The 27150-nt window shown below is 29.9% G+C and overlaps 2 protein-coding genes across 5 annotated transcripts; both read left to right on the forward strand.

Annotated features, from left to right (window-relative positions):
* Positions 1 to 1795: 1795 nt before the first annotated feature.
* Positions 1796 to 16006, forward strand: LOC123290748 (tetratricopeptide repeat protein 14 homolog). 3 transcript variants are annotated; one of them, XM_044871045.1, is made up of 11 exons: positions 1796 to 1901; positions 2499 to 2883; positions 3036 to 3158; positions 4371 to 4582; positions 11268 to 11408; positions 11718 to 12717; positions 13012 to 13289; positions 14168 to 14248; positions 14308 to 14484; positions 14549 to 15770; positions 15847 to 16006. In XM_044871045.1, the coding sequence occupies exons 2-11, from the start codon at positions 2524 to 2526 to the stop codon at positions 15850 to 15852; spliced, it is 3600 nt and encodes a 1199-aa protein (XP_044726980.1). In that variant the 5' UTR covers positions 1796 to 1901; positions 2499 to 2523; the 3' UTR covers positions 15853 to 16006. The 3 variants fall into 3 exon arrangements, with proteins under 3 accessions (XP_044726980.1, XP_044726981.1, XP_044726978.1); XM_044871046.1 differs by having other exon boundaries at positions 15827 to 16003; XM_044871043.1 differs by having other exon boundaries at positions 14549 to 16003.
* Positions 16007 to 16091: 85 nt separating this feature from the next.
* Positions 16092 to 25678, forward strand: LOC123290761 (DNA-binding protein SMUBP-2). Of its 2 annotated transcripts, none has more exons than XM_044871060.1 (2): positions 16092 to 16187; positions 25103 to 25678. In XM_044871060.1, exon 2 carries the CDS (start codon positions 25130 to 25132, stop codon positions 25664 to 25666), a length of 537 nt encoding a protein of 178 aa, XP_044726995.1. In that variant the 5' UTR covers positions 16092 to 16187; positions 25103 to 25129; the 3' UTR covers positions 25667 to 25678. The 2 variants fall into 2 exon arrangements, with proteins under 2 accessions (XP_044726995.1, XP_044726996.1); XM_044871061.1 differs by lacking the exon at positions 16092 to 16187 and adding an exon at positions 16752 to 16807.
* Positions 25679 to 27150: the final 1472 nt, after the last annotated feature.

Raw genomic sequence — 27150 nt, forward strand, 5'->3', positions numbered from 1 at the left:
TTATAAGAAGGAGAACGATCGCTATAGAAAATATTGTCCCCGAAATATGGATAAAATAAGTGAGGCGCTGCGACCGCTAAGAAGTATCAATAAAGGCGGGCTGTTGTGCGCTAATTTGAAATGATATATCAATTTGTACATTATGCAACTAACTTCATCCACTTCGCAGATACTACTTCTTGATGATAGCGCGGCTGGTGGCTTAAAAATTAACTATAAATTCTACAAATTTTCAGGGACAGGTGCGCTAATGCTTTAGTACATAGCGATCTTTCTCCTTCTTTACATATAACCTTCATGCCTGAACCATTAATTGTTATATAGCAGTATGGCGCCAATATTCAAATATTACTGAATAATTTATTTTATAATTTATGTAAATGTTAAGTTTTATTTTGCCTTAAAACTGTTCTTATTCAATTGGAAATCGTTTGGGAAGATTTAGGAATATAATTTTATTATTTAGGACTGATTAGTTTTCATTTAATTAATTAGTTTTAATTAATTTTACATAAATTATAAAATAAATTATTCAGTAATATTTGAATATTGGCGCCATACTGCTATATAACAATTAATGGTTCAGGTGTACGGTTAATTAACATAACCTATCAATCAACTAAAAAATAGGTGTAATTAATTAATTATACATTCCCAAACTCTGAAACCGTGTTTATCGTAATTCCCAAATTATTTCCTTTCGAACAACATAAAAATTAAGTGGATTTAATTTCCTACCTGCTAACTATACGCTGAAAAAAGAATCATTAATCACAGGAAAACAAATAATTCCCAAATTCTAAATTTATATTCCCAAATCCTCCCAAACGATTCCCAAATGAATGGAAATAGTTTTAGTGAAAAATAACAATTTTATCTGCTAAGTATACGGAGCTATAATATGGCGATGATTCATGACGTTATTACTACTGGCCAGTATACTGATGTAGATGGTATTAAGTGAATATGATATTTATAGCAACAGTATGTGCATGCGCCAAAGTATAGCAATTTTAATATCCTTTTTTTATATGAATAAATTACTATCAAAGATTAACACCAGCAAATCGCTGTCAACGATTTCAATAAAGAAAAACTCGATTCTCGATAAATTTCAGTTTCTCAGTTATTCAGAAATTAATACTTCAACTTCTTGATAGATGGTAGTAGCTATTGAATCTAAGCATAATCTAAGCTTAGAACAAAATTAAACAGATTTCAATTTATATTTTTTATATAAATATATTACTATCGTGTAATAAATTAAACGATTGATTATTTATCCTTTGAAACACTATCAAATGACTACAATAAAGAGGAAATAGATTTTGAATATTAAATATTAAAGTTTTTCAGTTATTCAAATATATGCGCATGCGTCACAATAACACTGGAATATTATGTGGTACTCAATAATTGATGTACTTTTTACTTATTACTAGAATTATTACAACGTAAATACTTATAATTGACCATAATTAATTATATACATAATTTATCAGACCATTATTTAATTCTATCAAATACCATCAGACGTTTGTAATTAACAAAAACTGTAGAAGCAGTCTGTTAATTTGGCACCCGTTATATTTTTCTGTAGTTAATGAATGAGGATATAATGTATATTTTATTGCAATATCTATAAAATTTTATAAAATTAAAATAATTTTAAAAAAATTATTTGTTTCTAAAATTTATTTAACAAATAGATTGCCGCATTTTTTTAAACTTTTTTTAACAACGCTGTCACTATTTCCGTTAATGGCGCTGTTGTAGCAATCGACTACCGGCACTTGTTTAAGTATGGTAATAAAGTTCTCACATTGATTGTGTATTTTTATTAAAATAAAATTTGTTATTTGAGTAGAGTTCATAATTTATTATTGTGTTAAAATGAAAATGTAAGTCCTTATGAATTTGTTTTTGTAGTAGTGATTGCTTTCTTTTTTATTCCAGATATTTTTAATATAAAATTATCACTTTCATGTTTCGAGGAGGATATCCTTGAGACAACCATTTTTAATAGATATAGTTTTCCCACTTAAAATTAATTTCACAACTTGTTTGAGATTATTTTCAGTAATTTAAATCTGTATTTTTTATTTATGCATTTTTTTTTTGTTATTTTAGAATAAAAATCCATTATTTTTTTAGTTTTTCTAAGAATTGTGGAAAAAATCAGCATTTTTTTTTTATATTGAGAAATTAAAACAATACTATAAATCGATAAGAAAAAAGGAATTAAATAATTTATTAATAATTAATACCTTGGTAACCATTAATAAACAAACATAATGTTTCTAGGCTTAATGCAGTCTTAATTTAAATAGGGATAAACTAATGTTTCTTATCAATATTTAAAATAGAAATGGTTTTTTAAAGGTAAAATAAATATGGTGTAACATTTTGGGTGTTAACAAATATGTTGGGTTTTGCTGGAAAGCATTTTTAGTAGCCATTTTAATATATAATTGTAATTTTGTGTTTCCTTCTGTTAGTACATTTTAAACGAAATAAATCAAGATGGATACTACTTTGAATGCCGAGTTGATTACAAAATCGCTCAATTTTCATGGACAGCAATTACAAAAATTGTGGGAAGGTGAACGTGGTGAACAAGATTTAGCTAAACGAAATGTTAAAGACCCTGACTTCCATGTTTATGCTCAAAGACAGGCACATTTATCATTTCAAGATCGCGGCAAAAGGTTGAAATTACAACAATTTATTGCTAAGAAAGCTGATGTATTATTTTCGAATGAAATATGTGAAGATATTCCACAATGTGATGTACCAAGTACGGATGATGTTTATGCAGTAATGCCTCCGTTGGAGGTTTATTTAAATATTGATAAGCAGAGTCGTCTACGATACTTTTTTCAGGTTTGTACTTACGTTAGGATTATGCTGCTAGTTATCCAGTCAAATTACACTTTCTAATCTCTATTCTATTCTCTCCTTCTATTTTATGGACTAATTTGACTGAATAATAGTATTGATGTTACAGTTCATTAATTTAATTTTCTTTACTCTAGAATGTGAAAAAGGGTGATTATATTTTGGGAACAATTGCAAGTAAATCTCCTTCTGGTATGATGCTTAAAGTGCTCTGTACTTTAGGAGCCCGAATGCGATATGTTGCTGATATTAATGTAAAGGTAAACAATAAAAAAATTTTCTATTTACTCAAATTCTTATGTTGAAATTCTATTATCCATACAAGCTAATAGTCAAAATACACAAAAATTATCCCGCTATACCTGCTGTTTTTAATTCTGTGACAGAATATTAAAATTTAATGAGAATAGAAATGTTTATCGATAAATTTTTATGTTATGTTGTTCGATTTTCGATAGTTGAAAGTGTTCTATTAATGTTATAATCGTAAAAGTTGGATGAATTTAAATTTTGTAGAAACTTTATATAATTAGCTTATATATTATAATAGGATAAAGGTATAATTTATCTTGCTACGATAACGATAGCCGCAGATGTAACGAAAAACTAGACTACCTCCCAATACGCAGATATTTTTAAAATATGATACTTGTATATTCTAAACCAAGGTTTCTACAGCTCCTTGAAAGGTACTGAAATCTTAGAATAGGTCTGGAACAAGAGAACTGGAATATAAAATTTTAAGTTCTCTAGACACCTCGTAAACTAATGCCCATAATTGACCAAGGGATGGAATTTAAGTTGGTGTTTAGGGAGAGGGGATAAGTTAATTGAAGGTTAGCATGTGATGGATTCATCTTAACATCTATAACGTGGTAGTCTTTGTTCAACTTAAAATTCCCTAGCAAAGCGGGTGAAACCCCGCATGCACAAGAAATTCATGTAGCCATTTCTCTGAAGTTCTGAAAGTTTTATACATTTTTTAGTTTTCGATTCGTTATTTCAAAAACTGCTTTATATTTTATTGAAAAATTCATTCTATGCTTGGGAAAACTCACCATAAATTTTATTTTGAACATCTGCAACGGAGTGAGATAGAATAACCGAGTGGTGGGGAGCTTGAATTGAAGTCAATTTAAAAAAAGAAGATTAATTGAAGGTCAATTTAAAAAAAAATAGGATACATTCTGTTTGCTATAAATGAAGAAGTTTATTCCTTAGCTATTATAATTTGAATATTCGGCATAAAAAAATCGATTCTAACACCAAAATCCATTCTTAAAAAATTCGTACTATTCGCACCACTTTTTAACTTATCGTTATTAACAGTTAAAATTTTCAAATCAATTTGCTGTTAAGGTAGTATGTCACACAGACAGTTAACTGTGATATTTGTGCTGATGCTCCTTCAGTTTGATATTCTTTAAACTATTTTTGATTATTAATGATAATTCTTTTTTTTTTAACTATAGGCTGCCTGCCCAACAGCGAATATAATATCCGCTGTTGATAAAAAAGGTGCTTCACGAAGTTACATGATGAATGATTCAGTATGCTGTGAAGTGGTTGAAGTAGTTCCTGATTGTGACAAGATGGTGTGCAGTATGAAAGGAAATTCTCCTGCACCTCCTGGATGTCCACCATTAGGTCTTGTCTCATCCGATGATTTTCCATTATTATACAAGTAAGCTACAAATAATATTTTTCTTTTGAATATTTTGTAGGTTTGTTCAATATAAAATGCACTGCTTGGTTTAGCAAACTGTTTTTTCGAGTGAAGATACTTTTCTACCAATTATACTTAGATTCATGCGATTCCACTGCAATTTGCCTACTTAAGAATAGAAATTTTTAAAAACAATTTGACATTCGTGATTTATTTTTGGGACGAAACACTACTAATAGTTAGCAAACTGGAAATTTTTTTATTGATTTTTATTTCCTAATGATTGGAAACTATTGATTCAATCATTGGCTGATTTTTTCAACTTCTGATTCAAATTTTTAATAGGAATAGAGAACAGAATGTTATGCAAAATTTAAATCGAATGGCAGCACTGTAATTTGTACCTAATTGTACAGGCGCACCTGTGTGTGAACCAAATGAGCACAATTATAGAAAATTAAACACAAAAGTATTCTCACAGTTAAAGCAAAATCAAAGTGACTATTTTTGTACATGTTACATTGGCGCCTTTTGATTTTTTGTTTCGTAGAAGAAAAATTGTACTAGAAGCTGACATGGAAGTTGGGATTTAAATATGAAAGATGAAGTTCCCAAATTAAAATTTTGTTTCGTATGAATAATTTATTTGAAATTTATAAAATTACTTTTTATGTCATGTAACATGGTAGTACCGATCATAATTGGTGATAAAAATTTAATGATTTAATCCCGAAATCGTTATATCCGTAAATCTAATTATTCCAAAATTTAGTCTTAAAAAAAATGAAAGCATTTTTTTTTCCGAATATATACAACATTTTGACCTACGATTTCGGTTAAAATTGCAGTTTTTTAAGGCTTAACCGTTTTTTATACACTTTTACCTTTTAAATCTCTATATCAAGTAAAGTTGACAAAATTTAAAAAATCCCCCAACAAATTTTGGGTATGGAACCCTAAACTCGCGCTTGAAACATAACTAAGAACACTCTCCGTTCAATTACCTTTCAAACGAAACAAAAAAATCAAATCGGTTCATTTCTTTTAGGCGCTACGATACCACAAACAGACAGATACATACATACATAGCGGCCAAACGTATAACACCAATTTTTTTAGTTCGGGGTTAAAAATTAAATGTAATTTGTAAACATCACTTATTATAGTTACAATTTTAAGCTCTAGATGTCACAGCGAACCATGTCAGTTTCCAATGTTTTGATTTAAAGGAATGTTCGTGATTAATTTGATTAAATGAATTAATTCCTAAAAGAGTTATTCGGTCTAAACTGGTTTCTACCATTTATTATTTTTTGAACTTTGCAAAAATAGAATAATTAGTAAAGGTTAAATATTCTTAAGTAGTGCAACTTATAAGTAAACAAAATGTTTTGAAAGCAATTCGCATAGAAGTGACTTACAAACATTTTATTATTTAATTAGAAATGTAACCAATTTATATAATGGAAGGAGAAGGAAAATCACACATTTTTCATCACAATTTTTTATTAACAAATCAATTTGACGTTACAGCACAAATGATCGTTTAAAAGGTTTAAAAAATCAAATTAAAGGTGTGCGTTATTTTCAAAACTACACACTAAATAAAAATTACAAAATGAACAAAAATCTGAATTGAATGAGCACAAATTTATATTTATAAAAATAAATTCGATACCCCATTTATATAAATAAATATACATCAATAACTGCCACATATGTCTACTGCAATACTACTGAGAAGCAAGTGTGGCATTATTTTTTGATGCTTTAATTTTGCTAATTTCTACATCTGATCGTTTATAACAGGTGAGGATATTGATAGGTGTGGGTATTACATTTTAAATAAAAAACAAAATATACTTGGGGGAATATTAACCAGCAAACTACGATTTTTCATAATACAATCTAGAAAATTTTTTATTCATTATTAACAATAATTTTTCGTACTAAATTTTAAGGTTTTTAACGTAGTTCCAGCATGGTATTTGCAGTTTCTATGTTAAAGCAATGGTACAATTTTTTTTTCGACAGAATTTAACGAAAAATTAAATTTAAGAATTTAATAATGCTTACTATTAATTCCCAAAGTTTCAGAAATTTTGACCGTTTAAAATGGGAAATAATTATGCCAACGTCCCAATTTCGATCAATTTACGTCAAAATTAATATCTCGAAAGTGAAAATTAATTTCTAAATTTTTTTTTTAGAATTTTATTGTATAAACATTTTTTTCTACTTTTTCTTCAATATATAATAATATCATAAAAAATAGTTGGAGAGACCGGACATTTTACATGCTTTAAATGGGACATGACCCTCAAAATCGCGAACTTTGTCTTTAAATATCTCGCGATCTAAACGGTCAAAAATTATGAAATTTTAGGAATTCATAAATAAAGCTATTATAAACCCGAGAAAAAGAATTCGGCCAAATCTGTCGAAAAGTGATTTCATGCTGGTACTACCTTAAGGTGTTCTAAGTATGTAAAAACAGTACGAAATTATTTGACATTGTAAAAATACATTTGAAAACGAAATAATCATAACACGTACACTCCGTCATCTGAAGTATTCTAAGAAAATGTAATCTCGATTTCAATTACTCTAAATGTGTACAAAATATGTCTGGCCGACTACTAAGAGCTATTAAATAAATTATTTTAAACTGTAAACCATACTCGTTTATGTTTTCAGATTAACATTACAAGTTTAAACAAGTTCAAACATGTTTTCTAGATCGTTACTAGGTACTAATGATTTAAAACAACAATTATTTTCGAAATTTTCAAAATTATTTGTACAGGATTAGTTTGTGTTGAGCTAGTCATAATTTACTACTGTTTTTTTACATAATACTTTATAACATCTTCAATAGAGAAGTTACATTATTTTTTTTCATACAAATTCATATATAAAAAAAAAACTTGATTGTGACGTCTAGAAATCCGATGTTGACGTACTGGCGTTTGAATTTCCAGCTTAGAAAAAAAATTCAATTGTTAGTAGAGTGAAATTACGCCTTGTGTATGGATTAAAAGTTCGAGCAGTGAAACTTTGGGGTTTTTCTTTTCACATCAAAATAAGTATTTTTTGAAATTTTTTACTTTCCCGGAGTGGTGTTTAAAAAACAAAATGGCGTCAAAAATGAAATTTTTTTCAGAAATTTTATCATTTTTATTTTATATTCGCAAAAGGAGACATCGGTGCATATCCAAATTTGGTAGGTTTGTATTCCATGTTAAGAACTACTCCTCATAATTTTTTGGTGGGGTTTCGTCCCTTGCCCTCCCAGTTATATATATATGTATAAATACATATGGTAAAACAGTTCATTTGACTATAACTTGAAAAATATTCGATTGATTTTAATGAAATTAATACCAATAGTAGGTTTTATTACTTACAACTTTCGTTTAAAATTTTAGCGAAATCCGTTAAATAGTTCGGCCAAAATTTCCAATTTAGGGAATTGTTTAAAATGGCTGCCATTTTATGCCATTTTGTCCTACGAGGTTAAATTTTTTTTTAAATTGTAGCATTTTTTATTATCTTTCGATTTTATAATAAGTGGCTTACCCGTAAAATGACTCCTTGATCCATATTTTTGCGAAAAACGGAAAATTTAACACTTTATGGAAATAATTGTTTGGGGGGTGTATGGACGGGCTTTGGGGGGTGTTTTTTGCTTTGGCATGAGAAAACTATTTTTAAAAGAGGTCTCTATATGGTTTAAAGCAAAATTTTTAAGTTTTAACCCCCGTGCTGTAAGGGGGAAGGGGTGTATGAAATAAATGTATCTTAAAAGATTTTAAAAAGAGGTCAAAATAGTTTAAAATGCTAAAGTAACCCAAAATTTTAGATGTTTTTAATAATATAGTACTTTTTACAACATCCACCCCTTCCCCTCCCGCTTTCATATTTTTTGCAAATTCAAAATTTTTATGACGTATAAAGGGGTTTTTTGGGTCGCTGATCTCGAAATTTTGGGTTACTTTAGCATTTTAAACTATTTTGACCTCTTTTTAAAATCTTTTAAGATACATTTATTTCATACACCCCTTCCCCCTTACAGCACGGGGGTTAAAACTTAAAAATTTTGCTTTAAACCATATAGAGACCTCTTTTAAAAATAGTTTTCTCATGCCAAAGCAAAAAACACCCCCCAAAGCCCGTCCATACACCCCCCAAACAATTATTTCCATAAAGTGTTAAATTTTCCGTTTTTCGCAAAAATATGGATCAAGGAGTCATTTTACGGGTAAGCCACTTATTATAAAATCGAAAGATAATAAAAAATGCTACAATTTAAAAAAAAATTTAACCTCGTAGGACAAAATGGCATAAAATGGCAGCCATTTTAAACAATTCCCTAAATTGGAAATTTTGGCCGAACTATTTAACGGATTTCGCTAAAATTTTAAACGAAAGTTGTAAGTAATAAAACCTACTATTGGTATTAATTTCATTAAAATCAATCGAATATTTTTCAAGTTATAGTCAAATGAACTGTTTTACCATATGTATTTATACATATATATATAACTGGGAGGGCAAGGGACGAAACCCCACCAAAAAATTATGAGGAGTAGTTCTTAACATGGAATACAAACCTACCAAATTTGGATATGCACCGATGTCTCCTTTTGCGAATATAAAATAAAAATGATAAAATTTCTGAAAAAAATTTCATTTTTGACGCCATTTTGTTTTTTAAACACCACTCCGGGAAAGTAAAAAATTTCAAAAAATACTTATTTTGATGTGAAAAGAAAAACCCCAAAGTTTCGCTGCTCGAACTTTTAATCCATATAACAGCCTTTTTTTGCTTAGATTTACTCCAGTATGTTAAATTACATAAAAAGTCAATTAAAAAAAAATTTTCTTTTAATTTATATTTATAAATTTTAGTAAACTTTCCAAAATTTAAAAACATGCAACTTCTCTATTAAGTAGCAAACAGCCTACTAAGCAACTAAAAAGGCTTTTGAAAAAATATTTGAAATTTTCTCGAATCATTAAGATTAGCAAACCATATTTTAAAGAATCACTTCGTGATTTCCTTCTTTTCGTTTAACTCATTTTGTTTTAAAAATTTTTGTTTTAGTTAGACTCCTTACCGATGATCAATAAAAACTATACGATACGCTTGCAAAATATGTGCATGAGTTCATGTAATCCACAGTAATTCAATAATAAGTCGCTGTTATAATATCCAAAATTTTTAGAGAAAAAAAAAAGGAAAAATTTAACATTTTAGATCTATAATTTTGATCTCTGGTACTTTTTATACTTATTTTACAGTTTTTGAGTTATTTGTAAGAATAAATTTTTGTAAAATGTGCAAATATTCGAAAAAATGAAATTTTAACCCGTAAAGTACGTCACTTAAAACGCTCGTATTAAAATTATAACTATTTAAAAACTAATATGCATCCTTGTGTTAAAATCCTAATCGTCTGATGGTTGCTAGGTTGGATAGTCGATGATAAGAAAAGAATCTCTACACCTGACTGAGAAGTTCGGAGTTTTCGAGATATTCGGTTTTCGGCTGCTAGAAGGAGTAAAATTAAAATTATTTTCTGACATTACTTACTAAAGTTTAATTTTAAACACTTCGAGTAACTTTTTTTTACAGTGCTCGATAAATCCTAGTTAAATCCCCCATCTAACAGTCGGAAACAGATTTTCAAAACGCCGGATTTCCCTGCTAGTAGCCAAGTGTAGAGGAAACAAAGGCCTTGTTGTTATCACCAACTATCAACCTACCCATCATTTGACGGTTAAGATTTTTACACAAAGCGTAAACAATTTTGTTCGGTTAAATACGTTGTTTATTGAGATAATAAAGGCGTTTCTTAAATAAGACATGGAAAAGAGTTATAATTAGGTGTAAGCTTTAGATCATCACCGATCTCCATAAATACCTTAGTTAAAAATTAGTAAATAATTTTTATGTGCGTTATGGTAAGTAACAAAATCTTTTTCCTTATTCCATGTACTACAGACCCTACCAAATTAATTATATTTTAAACGTAAGCGATTTACTTGGTCATAGAATTGGTACGAAAATTTATTGTTAAATGAATAAATTTGGCAACAGATATTTTAAATTTTGGATCATAAAATTAAAAAAATACATTTATAAAATTAACGAAGTAATTATTTAATATATTGCACGCTTTTCAAAAAACGAATCCTAATATTCATAAAACAAAATCGTTTAAAAATTATTTCATATATTGTAGAGATCCAAAATGTATTCAGAAAGGTGATCTAAATAAAAAAAAAACGTTATAAAAAAAAACTACTACATAAGACAGGATGTTTCAAAAATTTATATAAATGTATAAAATAAAATTGTCGTTTTGAAGATAAATTCCATCTTCAAATAAATAAAAAAACAGGAAGAAGTTTTTAAAATATAATCAAAGAGTCACTTCTGTTTCAAAAGTATGTTTTATGTCTCACACACAAATTTTTACAGCATATTGTTTTTAAACAAAACAACTATCAAATTGATCTGAGCAATTTCGTTTTAATTTTATATTCAAAAGATAATATTTGATGGTATGTATTTAGGGTTTTTACTACAAATCACAAAATTTCTTACATTATATATAATGTCTCAATTTGTTTAACACTTCCTGTTAGGCTATTTGGATAATAATTGGAGTTTTGTTTGTTCTTTGGTTTTGTTTAGAAAAGCATTGGATACTAAAGGGGAAACCTATGAAGCTGTTCTTGAAAAAAGTGTTGGATTCAACAATCCGAATAATATCAACTATTTATTTGGTGTTTTTGGATTAAATTCCCAACCGTTAAGCAACATGCTTGGATTGAGGTAAATTTTATGCATTAATTTGTTAAACTATCTAATATAATTCCAATCGCCGTACATAGCTGTTTTTGACAAAAGTGTTGTGTGTTAAATTTTTAAAGATTATAGCCTTAATACTTCCCAGACACAAGGAAACTTCGGGCATTTACAGCAGGGTTCTCGTCCGTCTCGTTATCAAGAAAAAATTTATTATAATTATTGCATCTTAATTTTCAAAAAATAACTGTCAATTTCTTAATCTAATAATCAATATGTTTAGGTAATATGTTTTAAATAATTATTTTTAATTCGATTTTTTTAAATTTTAAATAGGTCTCGTTTTCCTCAACAAGAATATGCTAGCGAATTAAGGCAGGTACAAGCTAGCGCCTGGGCTTTTCGTAGTGTAGCTGACGGTATAAAACATTTTAAAGAAGGACGTCATACTGAAGCTTTTCAGTGTTTAAATAAAGCTTTAACAATTGATCCAAGAAATGTTGAAGGTCTTGTAGCGCGTGGTGCTCTTTATGCAAATAGTGGAAGTTTTCAGAAAGCAATTGATGAATTTGAAACAGCATTAAAATTAAATCCGAGCCATGCAAATGCTCGGAAATATATGGGTGAAACACTAGTTGCTTTAGGTCGTAGTCACGAAGAAGAAGGAAAAATTGACGAAGCGCGTAAAGCTTATCAGAATTGCTTGAATATTATACCATTCCATGAAGAGGCGCAACATTCTCTGGAATATTTACAAAATAAAAATAACACTAACAAAATTGTAGCATCTGATGATCTATTATTGCCTAATCTAGCTACATCATCAAATAAACAAGCACCTACAACAAACACTGAAGTTACAGATTCATTAAAACAATTTCTACGTAGCGAAGATGAAGAGAAAAAAGAAAAGAAAAAGAAGAAAAAATCTAAGAATCGTAAACGTAGACATCATTCTTCGTCATCAAGTTCATCTTCTGGAAGTACAGCAAGTTCACGTAGCTCTAGTTCGTCATCATCAAGCAGTTCAGATTCCAGTTCTGGTTCTAGTTCAGATTCGAAATCAAAACGTAAAAAACGTAGATCTCGTCGTGATCGCCATGAAAAACAAAAGTCACTATCACCATTAAGTAAGCGAATGGCCATGATGGATCCTAGTCATGATACGCCCACTAGTTTTCAATTTAATAAACCAGCGGGTGCATCTTCGTCATTTGATTTTGGATTTGAGCAAGCACAAGACCCACCTAAGGCTAATAAAGATTTGGAATATGAATTAAAAGTTAGAAGTTTCTTAGAGCAGAATAAGGAAGATGATTCTGATTATGAAGATCGGGTAAGTTATTTGGTCTTTATATTTACACATTTAATTATTTCTATTGTACAAAAAAATTTCGAGTATCAAGTTTGAGTAATGACAATGACAGTATATATCCAAGTTATTAACTATATAATAATTTATATGTTTTTTGTGTATTAAATTGTCAAAGATTACCTATAATTAATGAGGATTCTATGTGTTGGAAATAATATTTCAAATTCACCACAAATCCTAGATCAAATTTTTGTATACGTATTTCGACTACAATTTAGTCAATATCAATAAAATTGTGAATTTATTTTGTTACAGGTTAGAAAATTTTTAGAAGAAACGGCTCGTTACAAAAGTAAGAAGTCAATTGAGGATAAAAAGAAAAAGAAGAAGAAAGATAAGAAATCAAAGAAAGAAAGTAAAAAGAAACGTAAAGAAAAAAAACTAGCAAAGGCACAGGCTAAAGAATTAGAATTAAGAGATGCATTACGTAAGGAGCTAGGTTTTTCAACTAAAGAAAAAAAGAAGAGCAAACGATCATCTTTAGGATCGGATGAAGAGGATTATTTACTTCGCAAACATGGAATTAGCAAAAAGTAATTTCTTTTAAATTTGATTAATTTTGTGTTCTGTGTTTTATTATTTTCAGTGTTTAGGTATAGAATTTCAGTCAGTATATGTTCAAAATTGGCTATATAAATTAAATTGATTATTTCTGGAATCGTCACTATGGCAAGTAGCAGTTTCCGTGGATTATAAAATATTGCGTACAAAATAATGTTTTTACTTACATGTGTAAAAAAAAGAATAGATTGCTGATTGTATGAAATGTGGATATCTAAAATTCACTACAAAACCCAGTTATTCAATTAGAATGAGACTGTACTTAGCTTGTAGTTCGTAATGTGTGTTACTTTCCAGGACTTGAGCAAGTTTTAATGTTGGCTAATTTTAAAAATTATATAAGTGATTACTATAAAGATAAGCTCTCACATCAAGATTTAAGCTCTCGTGTTTTTTCAAATAAATATAATTTTTAATGAAATAAAATGGTGATACATTTGAACTTATTATACAAATATTCTAAAAAGGAAACAGCACTTTAGGCGAAAGTACCAAAAAGTTGTCTATTTTGCATGAAGAACTTCTTTTTAAACAACTTCACTAAAGCCAATTTTCATAAATAACAATGGAAAAAGTATATTATATGACAACAAACGTTGATCGCCGTATATATTGAATTTTTTACAGATTGGATTGGATTTAATTTTTAATCTATCCGAAGTGTATGTAACTAAGCAAAAAAATGTCGATTTGATAAATAATTTCAGAAGATGTTTTGCCGATTTATTAAATTTATTTATTTAATGAAAATTTAAATTTATTTCAAAAGACTGGTATTTTAATTATAATTGAATTTTTTGTTTTCCTGGCTATCTTTAAAAGTTAGTTAAAATAATTTTCATTTTTCCAGACTTTTGGATAGTCTACCGGATCTTGATGAATTAGAAACAAAATTAAGTGCTTATTATGCCATTGAGAAAGCTGAAAAAAGGTAACGTTGATATTTTAACACAATCAGTAATTTTTGCTAATGTTTTATTTATATTCCAGTAAAAATCGCAGCCCATCTTCTAGTCCAGTCCAGCGTTTTGATAATTCACCCTCACCAACTAGGGAACAGAAAGCTCGTCAAACAGTTGCTGAAGCTGCAGCAAGTGCTCAAAATGCAGCTTTTCCAAAATGGCGAATGCAAGTTGGAAATACCAATGCTTCAAGTAGTGGTTCTAGGTACAATTAATCGAAAGTAACATTTAATAAATTAATAATACTGATAAAATTATTTGATTTATAGATTTAAAAAGAAAACAGATCGTGAGGATTGGGATGAAGAGAAACCCACTAAAGAACCAACTCCTAAATTAGGTCCTAGCGCTGAAGAAAAAGCTATTAGTATTCGAAAGGCAATGGCTATGAAAGAGACTCCTAAAAAAGAACCTCAAGAGCCACCTAGACGTCGCCCTCTTGGTAGCCCTCCTCCAAAACCACCACCACCAAAAGCTCCTCATTCTATTAACACATCGGGGCCAGTGGTTCTCGATAAATTCGGTAATTTTCGTATTGCATCACCGAATACAGCTAAAAAATTACAACAAGACGAGGATTTACCTCCTTTACCTCCTGGTGCTCCCCCTCCACAAAGTATTCCATTCCCGAAAAAATTAAATAGGCCTCCAGAGCCTCCCGGCCCACCACGTTCTTATAGTAGATCGCCAGGACGTAAACGACGAACACCAAGGTCTAGAAGCCATTCCAGATCAAGCAGTCATTCATCTAGATCGCGCTCTCGATCTCGAAGATCTCGCAGTCGTTCTCGATCTTATTACAGTCGATCTCGTTCCCGTAGTGGCAGTCATTCATATTATTCACGTAGTCGTTCGCGTTCACGCTCACGATCTCGTTATTATGATCGTCGTGGCGGTTATCGTGGTCGATTTAATGACCGCGGAACGTACTATAAACCGAGATTCCAAGGATATAAATCTCGAGGATTTGTTAGTCGCGGAGGAAGTCGTGGTGGCTATAGAGATTATAGAGATCGAGATCGCGATGATAGGTATTACGATCGTTATCGTGGAAGAGGTCGACCTTATAACAGAAGTCGAAGACCAAGGGGTCGGTTTGGGCGAGGTGGCTATCGAGATGATAGATACAGAAGATACGATCGTAGGTCAGATTCTCGTAGCATAAGTGGAGATCGTAGTTACAGTAACGATTCAGATCGTGATCCAATGACTAAAGTAAATGAGGAAAAAGAAAAGATTAATAAATATATAGATAGCAATGATCCACCAACTAAACACGATGGACCTTTGAGTGAGGGTGAAGATAGAGATGATTATAATGGAGATAAAATGGTAGATCGTCAACAGTATGAAGGTAAATGGGCAGATAAAGAGGATGGTGAACATAATGGACAACCGCCAGAACCACCACCAGAACCCTCGACATCTGAAAGTAAGGAAAAAATTCCATCTGAAACAAATATCGAGGAAATGGATAAATTTTTAACTAAGGTAAAAAAGGAGAAAAGAGAGGAGATGATTGAGCGTAATAAAGATGTATTGAAAAGTAAACCTTGGTAAATTTCAGGCCTAGTCATAAACACAACACAATACCATCCTGTCCACCAATACAGACGAACAGACATTAGTTCTTTAGAGTTCTATGTCCTTAAATTAAAGTAAGATTTCTAATCATTTTTAATCATATTCCTAGGGAAATATTGCCGTGATATTTCTTTATGAAGGTTCAGTTTTGATTTTATTTTGTATTAGTTGTAAGTTTCATTATTAAATAAATAAAAATTTATTTATAACAAATTCTTGTATTATTAGTTATTACTCTCCCTATAAGTTGATTGTGGTTGCAAGTTTCTCTTTCTGTAAGTCTATGTGAAGTTTCGGAAGTGAGGTTATTTATTAATTTATTTGGTAAGTAAAACTAATTAAAATAATACATTTTATTACAAAAGTTAAATTAAACATCAATACAATACTTTTTTTCGAATAGTTAAAAAAAATCTTTAAATAATTAATATTTGGGAGTAATCAAATTTTTAGGTTATGTTTAGAATTTAACAAATAAACAAATTAAAACCTTAGAATTTATGAGAACCATAAATAGTAGGTACGCTTCTTTATTGCATTCTTTGATCAATAGAATTAAAGAGTTTATTTTAAATAAAAATGTTGTGTTTAGAAATATAAATTTTATAAATATAATATATAATTCACATTCATTTACAAACGGAGTGAGCACACGGATTTTTGGAATGTAGTTAAAAACCAATGAAAGAAAAAAGAGAATTCTATTAATTTTGATATTCTGCTAAGATTCAATGTTGTAATTGTAAAATTAAACCCTTATTATTTTTATTTTTTATAGTTCGCAAGTGTGTAGCAAGGTGGCGCATGCTAAGTTATAAATATTTTTGTTAGGAAAAAATGAAATAAACAATTTATTATACTCTTAAAAATAAATTAAATTTTTATTATATTTTATGCTGTTTTATAATATTTTTATTTAATTTAGTATATTTTCTTTAACTTAGGTAAGTGGTGTTAATTATTTTATCATTTACTATACTTTTCGAACTTTCTGTCATTGACTTACCTAAAATAGAAGTAAAATAGTTAGTACCTATTTTATTTTATTTTACGATTATAGTTGTTATTCAAGTTGCTTGCAAAAAAAAAAAACAAAAACAAAGGGTAAAAAGTTTGCAACTGTCAACAGTTGAAAAATCGAAATATTGAAACGTCAAAAAAAGAAAACCTTGTAGAAACCAAGAAATTTATCTCCATCAATTCTAAAATTATCCAAATGAAGACAAAATGTTTTATAACAATTTTGCTTCAATATATGGGCTTAGCTATACATACACTACCTAGAGTTACTCGCTAGATATACTTAAACTGAGCGACGCGACGTTTATCCCAGAAAATTCCCGGAACAGTTTGTCATACTACAATAAATGCTTATTGATAAGTTTTGCAAAGAAACCTTCATCTTGCCTTATTTTATATAAGGTATGGACTTCAGCATTACCATCAAGCATCAATTGTTTCAATCGAATTTCTTCTTCAATTTCTTCCAGCATTTATAGGCGTGATAGAATATTGCGATCACTCATTTTACTTACACTTTAGTTTTTAACAGTCAAGTATTATTATGTTATTATTTGAGTTTGTTTTTAACTCTAATGTAGTTCTTTCTTTCATACAATAGTGTAGGAAGTGTTTGTTAAAATTTTTTTAATATAATTATCTCTCTTCAACCAGCAATACTTTATACTATTATTATAGTCGTTTCCGTTCAACAATAAAATTTATTAACTTGGCGTTATTATTTCTCAAGATTGAAATGGCCAATAATTTTTTTTCTAAACTCTAGAATACTTAAATACATCAATGTTTTTTCTAGAATTAAAAAACTTGTGAAAAACACAACCTCTTCTATGCTCTTCATGTTAGTTATCCGAAGTTTAATTATGTTTATCTTGAGTTAGAGACGGTCAATCGACTTCAAATTTTTATGGTAATAGTATTATAATATCTTTAATAAGTTAAAAAAATCTAGATTTTTCTGACAATATGCCCATAGTGAGACAACAATATTAAGAGCTTATTATTCTTGAATCAATCTGTATGTCTAATGAAAGCTAGTTATGTAATATTTTGTATATTTTATACTGTTTGAGTTAGATTGAGGTTGTTAAAGCAATATCATAATCTAAAAAAAGCCTTCGTTTTGAATGGTTTGAATGTACACCTCTTTTGTTTATCTGTTCCTTTCCTGCATGTGTAGAATCCATTTAAATTAAATAACACAATAATGGCATTGTGAGATATGAAAAAGAGACGTCATCTGAAATATATTTCCTTGATATTGAAAGAAAACTTTTCATCTGAAAGGAGAAAGAACGAATAAGAATGAACGGACGGACTATTACAACTACAACAAGAAGAAAGTGGAAATGTTTCTAAAGAAGAACACAAGTACATACGCTCTATTCACAACAATTGTTCACAATTCAAAGACGATCTTTTGATGAAATCGATCGGCCGTCACCAACAATACGTAACTATGCATACGTATACAGGCTGATTTTTTAAAAGATCACAGATTCTTTTTGTACCCACAATTATGTGTCGAAACGGAATAGAAAATCAAAAAACTGAAACATGTATATCTCTTTTTTAGGGGGAACCAAAATATAGTAGATATTAAGTTTTCTTATATAGGATGTCTTCACGATTAAACATAGATCAACTTTGTTGTATTTAAAACCACGTATTTTTTGTAGCAGATTGTTCTTCTTTGGGCAAAAGAAAAAATTTTTTTCTAGTCCTCAATTTTGACACATGATTCAGGTATTTTCTTATTTTTTTGCGAAAAACAGAAAACTTTTATTTGTTTTCTTTTTTGAAAAGATGAAGAGGCAAATTTCTGCCAGTGTGAGGTTTGTGCGGTCGTTATGGAAATTATTTCGCAATTGACAGAAATTTTGTTTCAGTTTTTACTTACTATGCTTTATTGTATTTTTCGGGACTTCTCCCACGCTTGATTTCAAATTACCGTCATACTGCCAGTTTGCGGTGTCTGTTAATATATATTCCATAAAAAGACATGTTGTAACAAGAAAATCGCACTTGAGTTTACCCGATTAGAATCCTGTTTTTTTCCGGTTTACTTCCAGACTATCATCCCTTCCCACTCGCCATACAGTTTTGTCTGCAACTATTTCCACAGTTTGCAAATAATGGATGCTTTGATTTATCGTCCAGGCGGCTGGGGTTCATTTTTTCTCCCAAATTTCTATACCTCTAATGAGAGAAAATGCTCCGCATCGACTTATTTACTACGCGACAGAAAGTTAGGGCTCATGGATTTTTACGTGCCATATCCTAGAATATAGTATAAGAAAAGTAAATAATGTATTTTTGTTCCCCTTGAAAATGAGTTGATACGTGTTTTCGCGATTTTTTATTTCGCATTCCGTTTTCGAAAGGTAAGAGCGGAAACTTTAAAAAAAATCATTCTGTGTATTATATTTACATGTATGTATAATATCTATATACATATAATATGTTAGTTAAGTCTACTTTACATGGCTAAAAATTGAAGACTAAATATTTGCCTGAGACTAACTTTTATTCAATTTTTAAAAACGGATAAACCGATTTTGATTTACTTTGTTTCGTTTGAAAGGTAGTTTAATGGAGAGTGTTTTTAGCTATGTTTCAAGTGCTAGTTTGGGGTTACGTACCCGGAAAAACTAAAAAATAGGTTATGAAAATCGGTTTGAAGAAGGCTCTAAGGAAAAAGGTAATATAATGGAAAGTGTTCTTAAATATGTTTCAAGTTTGAGTTTAGGGTTCCCTACCCGAAAAATTTGTCGGGAGTATTTTCAATTTTATAAATTTCACTTGTTAGTTAATAATAATTCTACTATAGCGAAAAATTTCTCATTGTAAACTGTGTATAAACAACAATAATAACGCGACCATAAATACTGTAAGAGTCAATGGTGAGAGAGAGAATTCATGTTCGTTTTGAATGTTTAAAAGTAGTGGGGACAGTACTGGGAGTAAAGAATGAAGGCATATATTATTTGTAAAGAAAAAATTGAATAGAGAAACGATGCGATGGTTTTGAATTGAACCAGAAGGTATCAGATGTATAACATAGTAAGAAGTTTTATATCGAAAGGAACAAATGTTACATACTTGGTGGTGTAACGAATGTACGATTTTTACCATCGTATACAGACTTAAATCGTAGCCTCTAATATAAGAATATTGTTTTCTTTATTAATAAATTTTTAATTGAACAAACACTTGCTATTGAGGTTCGCGTCTGTAAACCTAACGTTTCCCCAGGGATTGTGTTTTTGAATCCTCAAAAGTACATACTCTAAAGAGGTAACTCTCCGTATACTCGAGCAGAATAAGAATAAAATAAAATATCCAAATTTGCCATCAGCATCGCGACCCATTTAATATCGCTCAAAATCCATTTTCTACATTCTCATTTAGACTTTTTTCCTGATAATCTTGGTGCGGTGAGTGATGAACAAAGGAAGAAGTTCCATCCAGATGTGCGAACAATGGAAATAAGATAGCAAGGACGCTGAGATCCAGCTATGATGGCAGATTTTTGTGGGTTCCTCAAAAACGAAGATTCAACGTCAAACTAAAGGCAAAGAAAAATCATTAATGAAATAAGACCTGTTTCTTTTAGCTCAAAATACTCTATAATAGTGGACAATTTAAAATTAATGCCATTATGTTAAAATTTGTTATGCTTTTAATTTATATGAATTGTTTAAACGATGTTTTTTGTTCTTTTTTCAATTTTTTTAAGGGTCGCTGTTCTGTAAATTTAGACCAGTTAGAATAAATTCATTTTCAATTTCTAGTTATGTTAGGCAATTGTAATCCAAAACAAGAAACATTTTTTCAGTGGTTTAAAAAAGTGGAAAATTTGTTCCCTTGTGTTATTAAAATTAATCGAATTTTAGTATTGTTTGTTACATCACTAGAGTGTATTTGTGTCGAAAATCTAACAAAATAACAATAGTAGGGAATGTTTGGGAACAAAAATATGAAAAAAACTTTTTTTGGTGCGAGAAAAATCAAATAATGTCAAAAAGAATCTTTCAGTGATTATTTTTTATGGCTGCTATACGTACAAAAATAAAAATAGTATATGAAATACATGGAAAAATACAATATGTGAAAAAATACAATGACCCTCTCAAGTATCAGGCGTACTGCTAAATGTTAAAAAGAAAAGAAATATCCAAAATACAGCCGTCTAAAAACTTTAAAATTTTTAAACTTAAAACTTAAGACCTTAAAAATTGTTCACGTTACTGCCTGCTCCAATACTCAGAGGTTAATGGTTTAGCCCCAAATTGGATTTGCTTCAAAGCATTCGTTTGAACCCTATGCTCCTTTAGGATATAAAGACGCATATATACCGTGTGTTTCAGAATAAATGGTTAATAATCTATGGGATGATTAAGTACATCAAAACAAGCACTTTGGTTTGGGGAGCATATATCCAGAAATGTTCATCTTCAGAGATACGGACTTAGCTCACAATCTGTTAGAGATACAATAAAACTAAAAATGGTAAAAATATTTTTGGTAAATATATAGCTTTTATTCGAAACAATTTTTAGAACTCGATTTGGCAGAAATTGAAAACGGTATGCATAGTTTCCAACGCCTGTAGAATTGAAGAGGACTTTCCGAACACATGTTTCCAACATCAAAATTCTTACTTCGATGTACTCTGTTAGTCTCTAGATTATTGACCGTTTATTCTGATGCACCTCGTATATTTATTACCACAGTTCCGTAGGCGAGGTAACTTACTTGATTTAGTGAACTTTGACTTCGATCCTATAACGAAAATTTACAACCTGCCAAATTTTTTAAATATTGATTACCAGAATTCAGAGCAAGTTTTATACCGTGATCAGTTTGATTAATTTTATATCACCTTTCCGTTAAAAATGGTTTAGCAGACTCGAGCCTTTTCTTTTCCATCGATTCTCGCCACCTAATCGCCTTCACTTTACCGGCAATGTAATTATACAACGAGGTCAAGTTAAAAACGTATCTTCTTCATTGCTGAGGCTAGTGTCGATATCATAGGCGATAATAGCAGTGAGTACTATGATTATGATATAAATTATAATGTATTTAGTAGCATGGTGGGTGCAAGCAATGTGGTCGGTTGAATTGAAGCCTCATTGTGAATCAGCCATGGATAACATGATTTACCATTGTCCAAACATATTTAGTAGTGTGAGTTGCGTTATAGTAAAGAAAAGGCATTGTATAGCGAGTAGTCATCTATCCAAACCACATATATATACATAATAGAGCAGGAGCTGGAGGTACTTATAAATTGAGTTTGCAAAATGTGAGGACCGCATTTTGTTAATTGACTTTGTTCAAAAAAAGCTTATAGATTAATATTTCGATTTTTGCCAGAAACCCCTAGTTGGCCAATTTTTTGTACTACCTTCCTCTCCACAGAAACAGTAAAATGTCAATGTTTTGAACCAAGTAAGTCTACTCGAAGTTTTATAGGACATTTTACGTCAAAAAGCCCCTTGTGCCCCTCTCATAATCCACCGTTTTTGAAATGTTAAGAGTTTAAAGAACTACAAAATGGTCCTTTTCAAAGCTGTAAAATAGGATAAACAAGTGAAAAGAAACAATTGACTGAGTTAATTGTTGAAATACCATGCATAGTCAGTGTTGATTTCTTTATCACATAACACATACAAAAATGTATAGACAGTGTTGATGCGCAATCGTTTGTTTTTTGACGTCACGTAAATAACAAAAGATATTCACTTTTAAATAGACACACACACAACTGATATTCCTATATTAATACATACTATAAAATTTGCACCTAATTTACGCCCTCGTGGGTAAACAGTGATGTTTACAAAAAAATTTTTCAAACAAAAGTTTTTTATTTTTGAATAAGGAACATTTTTTACATTTAAACTTTTGTTCTATCTCTAACGGTTTACAAGATGGGTCCTACGGACCCAAGACCCAATTGACCTATGATGCTCATTTACGAACTTGACCTCACTTTTTACGTCCTGAGTACGCTGTAAAAATTTCAGCTCGATATCTTTTTTCGTTTTTGAGTTATCGTGTCCACAGACGGACGGACGGACGGACGGACAACCGGAAATGGACTAATTAGGTGATTTTATGAACAGCTATGACAAAATTTTCATTATTTTTAAGCATTACAAACTTGGGACTAAACTTAATATACTATGTATATTTCATATATGCATGGTATAAAAATTAAATTTTAGAGCTCACCAAAATCTTAAAATACTCCATGAACATTTAATTTTGGAGAGTACTAACAGATAACTTCAATTTTCAATTCTTAAAAAGATGTTTCATTCCCATTAATACCAACGTGTAAAATAGAGATATTAAATATTAGTTATTAATGGAAATTATACATTTTTTTGAGAATTAAAAATTGATGTTCAAAGATAATTTTAGGATTTTGATAAGACCAAAAATTTAAATTGTTTGGTATTCTTTTTCAGCTTTGAAAATGCCTTTTTTGGACTTTTTCCAGATTATAAACTGTCAATTCTGTCAACTCGAAAGCGATGAAATTTATGAAAAAGTCACATGATGACTTTTTGACGTAAAATGACTCAAAAAAAAAATAGTGTAGCTTTATTTGATCCCAAAAATTGACATTTGACTGTTTCTGTGGACAGGGAGGGGCTATAAAAAATTGGATCAATGGCAACCATAGAATATTAAATTAGAGAACGCCATGGCTCAAAACTTGCGATATGATGAATGGGAGAGAAGACTGTCAGTGAGTTTCCCTGTGTCCGTGTCTAATCTGTATGTCATTGGCTACATATTGTTTACATTATTGGAGAGACACAAATCTCTTTGCATATGATTATGATATATGACCATGACAAGGACACAAGGGTACACACTGGCAGTCTTCTCTTTTATTCATCATATCGCATCCACTTACAGGCTAGTAGATCCCTCGGGTTCTCTATGTATAATATTCTATGATGGCAACATTCGAAATAATATTAATCTCAAAGCTTTTCTGAGGATGTATCAATAGAGAGTATGCGGTCCTCATATTTTGCAAACTAAAGTACCTCCTGCGCTTTTACTATACAATATACACACGATTCATGACTACTTCTATAATACCACTACTACCTTAGTACCACCCTATTCTTTTGATGACTGACAATTGTTTATTTTATTATTATTATTGTAGTTATTCATTGTTGTTGAACATTTCTCAATTTTCAGTTACTTCTTTAATCAATTGTTTTATTTCTTTTATATTTATAGTACAGCGGCCAACGGTGGTTCGCTCCGTATTTCGTTTGTACCATTTGCGTATATGTGCGTAAAGAGTCATGTGTGGCGAAATTTTAAATATGAGCCTTAGTATCTTCTGGGCCTTATTTACCCAAGGTTCCTTATTGTTAGTAAATGGTTCCTTTAAGGGCTTACTTACTCACAAGGTTCGGAAATGCCAAAAGACATCGGTTTGTATCACGCTTATACTCATAATTTTATTGTCTTTTAAATTAATGTCAAAAATTTGAAATTGCTCAGATGTATAGATGTCTTACTTTTATCTTTATCACAAAGTATATTTTACCTTTTCTAATTTTAATATAATTAACTACAAAAACTACATTTTAGTAACTAGTTATCATTTTTCATATATTTATTATACCGGACTTCATAAATCAATGCACATAGTATAAAAGTCACTTTCCGCTGTCTGCCCCTATGTCCCTATGTATGCTTAGATCTTTAAAACTACGCAATGGATTGTAATGGATAGAGTAATACAAGAGAAAAGTTTCTAAATATAATACATGCATAATATAGTAAAGGAACACTGATAATATTAGAGGTTAAACGAAATTGTGAACAAAAGGAGGGTAAGGGACTGCATATGAAGTGAAGGTTATAACACAATAATCTTTGTATTTAAAATTGAAGTTGTCAGCGAAGTTTGTAGTTCACAGCTAGTTTATTATAACGGTACAATATTCGCGTTGGGGAGGTAGAATTGCAAACGATAAAAAAAAGATAGAAATTAAAAAATTTAATTTCTCTAATTTAAATACTGCTTAAACCTTTGTTTAGAATTAACTAACCTAATTTTAATTTTAATTTTAATATAATATAATTATGTAGATATGAAAATAATAGAAAAGCAAATTAACTCGAGTAAAAATGACATTAGATATTAACAAATTTTTTTCTTATACTTTCAGAATTTCAACATAGCAAAGTGTACCATAATGTCATCATCGAAAAATCCACCAGATTTTGTTTTAATACCACCACCATCCGCCTCAGCGAACTCTAAGAAGAAGAAGAAAAACAAAACAAGTGATGATTCAAGTGAACCAAGCGCAAGTAATTCAAAAAGTACTATTACATCAGCTGCAAAACGTTTACAAAAAGATACCGCCAAAGACATAGAAAATTTATTGAAACAAGTGAACATAGATGAGGATATTGATAAAACATTAAATATGGTACAAGAAATTGATCAAACTTGTGGTGCATTGAAATGCAAAGTGAAAGTAAAAGATTTCGCAATTACTTGTGATTATTGCAAAAAACGTTATTGCACACAGCATTATTTACCTGAAGTGCATGGTTGCGATATACAAGTGAAAAATGATTATCGTAAACGATATTTAAATCAAGTACCAGAGAAAGTACCACAGCATAAAAAAGATCAAACCGTTTCAAAGTTTCATCGAAAATTGAAAGAAATGGAAAATAGCCGTAAGAAACAACCATCAGGAAAATCCAATACCAAAAAATAAATAATTACTAGTGTTAATAATTGTATTTAAATATTTCGGTAATAAAACGAATAAAATCCAAAATGTAGTTTCAATTTTTATAACAAGAAAAAAAAATTATCCAGAGTATTCCCATAAGGATGGTTTATTAAAAGGTATTAAAAATATACGAGGAGCAAAATTAAATTTCTTAGATTCTGATGACGTCATAAAGTTGAGAAAAGTTTTGAATCATTCTTTTCAGCTGTAATGTTAGTTTTTCGCTAGCTATCACTCATGTACATAATTCCGGGACCAGAACTCCACATTCTTGAAACCTATTAGAGCTGGGTTATTTTTGATAACAAATTTGAAAAGTATGACTCAAATTTAGTAGGATTACATACTTGGTTTATTAAAATTGGATAAAATTTGGATGTGATAGAGCAAAATTAAATTTTTTGGATTCTGATGACGTCATAAAGTTGAAAAATTCGATTTTTTTGATAAAACAGGCAAATTTGGTCCGATCTTCTTGAAATTTTTTTTGAAACCCACTAATTTTGAGTTATTCTTTTCAGCTGTAATGTTAGTTTTTCGCTAGCTATCAATCATGTACATAATTCCGGGACCAGAACTGCACATTTTTGAAACCTATTAGAGCTGGGTTATTTTTGATAACAAATTTGAAAAGTATGACCCAAATTTAGTAGGATTACATACTTGGTTTATTAAAATTGGATAAAATTTGGATGTGATAGAGCAAAATTAAATTTTTTGGACTCTGATGACGTCATAAAGTTGAAAAATTCGATTTTTTTGATAAAACAGGCAAATTTGATCCGATCTTCTTGGAATTTTTTTTGAAACCCACTAAATTTGAGTCATTCTTTTCAGCTGTAATGTTAGTTTTGCGCTAGCTATCAATCATGTACATAATTCCGGGACCAGAACTCCACATTTTTGAAACCTATTAGAGCTGGGTTATTTTTGATAACAAATTTGAAAAGTATGACCCAAATTTAGTAGGATTACATACTTGGTTTATTAAAATTGGATAAAATTTGGTTGTGATAGAGCAAAATAAAATTTTTTGGATTCTGATGACGTCATAAAGTTGAAAAATTCGTTTTTTTTTGATAAAACAGGCAAATTTGATCCGATCTTCTCCGAATTTTTTTTGAAACCCACTAAATTTGAGTCATTCTTTTCAGCTGTAATGTTAGTTTTGCGCTAGCTATCAATCATGTACATAATTCCGGGACCAGAACTCCACATTTTTGAAACCTATTAGAGCTGGGTTATTTTTGATAACAAATTTGAAAAGTATGACCCAAATTTAGTAGAATTACATACTGGGTTTATTAAAATTGGATAAAATTTGGATGTGATAGAGCAAAATTAAATTTTTGGATTCTGACGACGTCATAAAGTTGAAAAATTCGATTTTTTTGATAAAACAGGCAAATTTGGTCCGATCTTCTTGGAATTTTTTTTGAAACCCACTAATTTTGAGTATTCCTTTT

Source organism: Chrysoperla carnea, chromosome 1 (assembly GCF_905475395.1).
Source record: "Chrysoperla carnea chromosome 1, inChrCarn1.1, whole genome shotgun sequence".
Classification (NCBI taxonomy): Eukaryota; Metazoa; Arthropoda; class Insecta; order Neuroptera; family Chrysopidae; genus Chrysoperla; species Chrysoperla carnea.

Bases quoted from the DNA above. Each gene is read 5' to 3' on its own strand.
- LOC123290761 (XM_044871060.1), top strand. From the start codon at position 25,130: ATGTCATCATCGAAAAATCCACCAGATTTTGTTTTAATACCACCACCA.
- LOC123290748 (XM_044871043.1), top strand. From the start codon at position 2,524: ATGGATACTACTTTGAATGCCGAGTTGATTACAAAATCGCTCAATTTT. The intron at 2,884-3,035 runs GTTTGTACTTAC...TCTTTACTCTAG, and splicing joins GTCTACGATACTTTTTTCAG to AATGTGAAAAAGGGTGATTA. The intron at 3,159-4,370 runs GTAAACAATAAA...TTTTAACTATAG, and splicing joins TTGCTGATATTAATGTAAAG to GCTGCCTGCCCAACAGCGAA.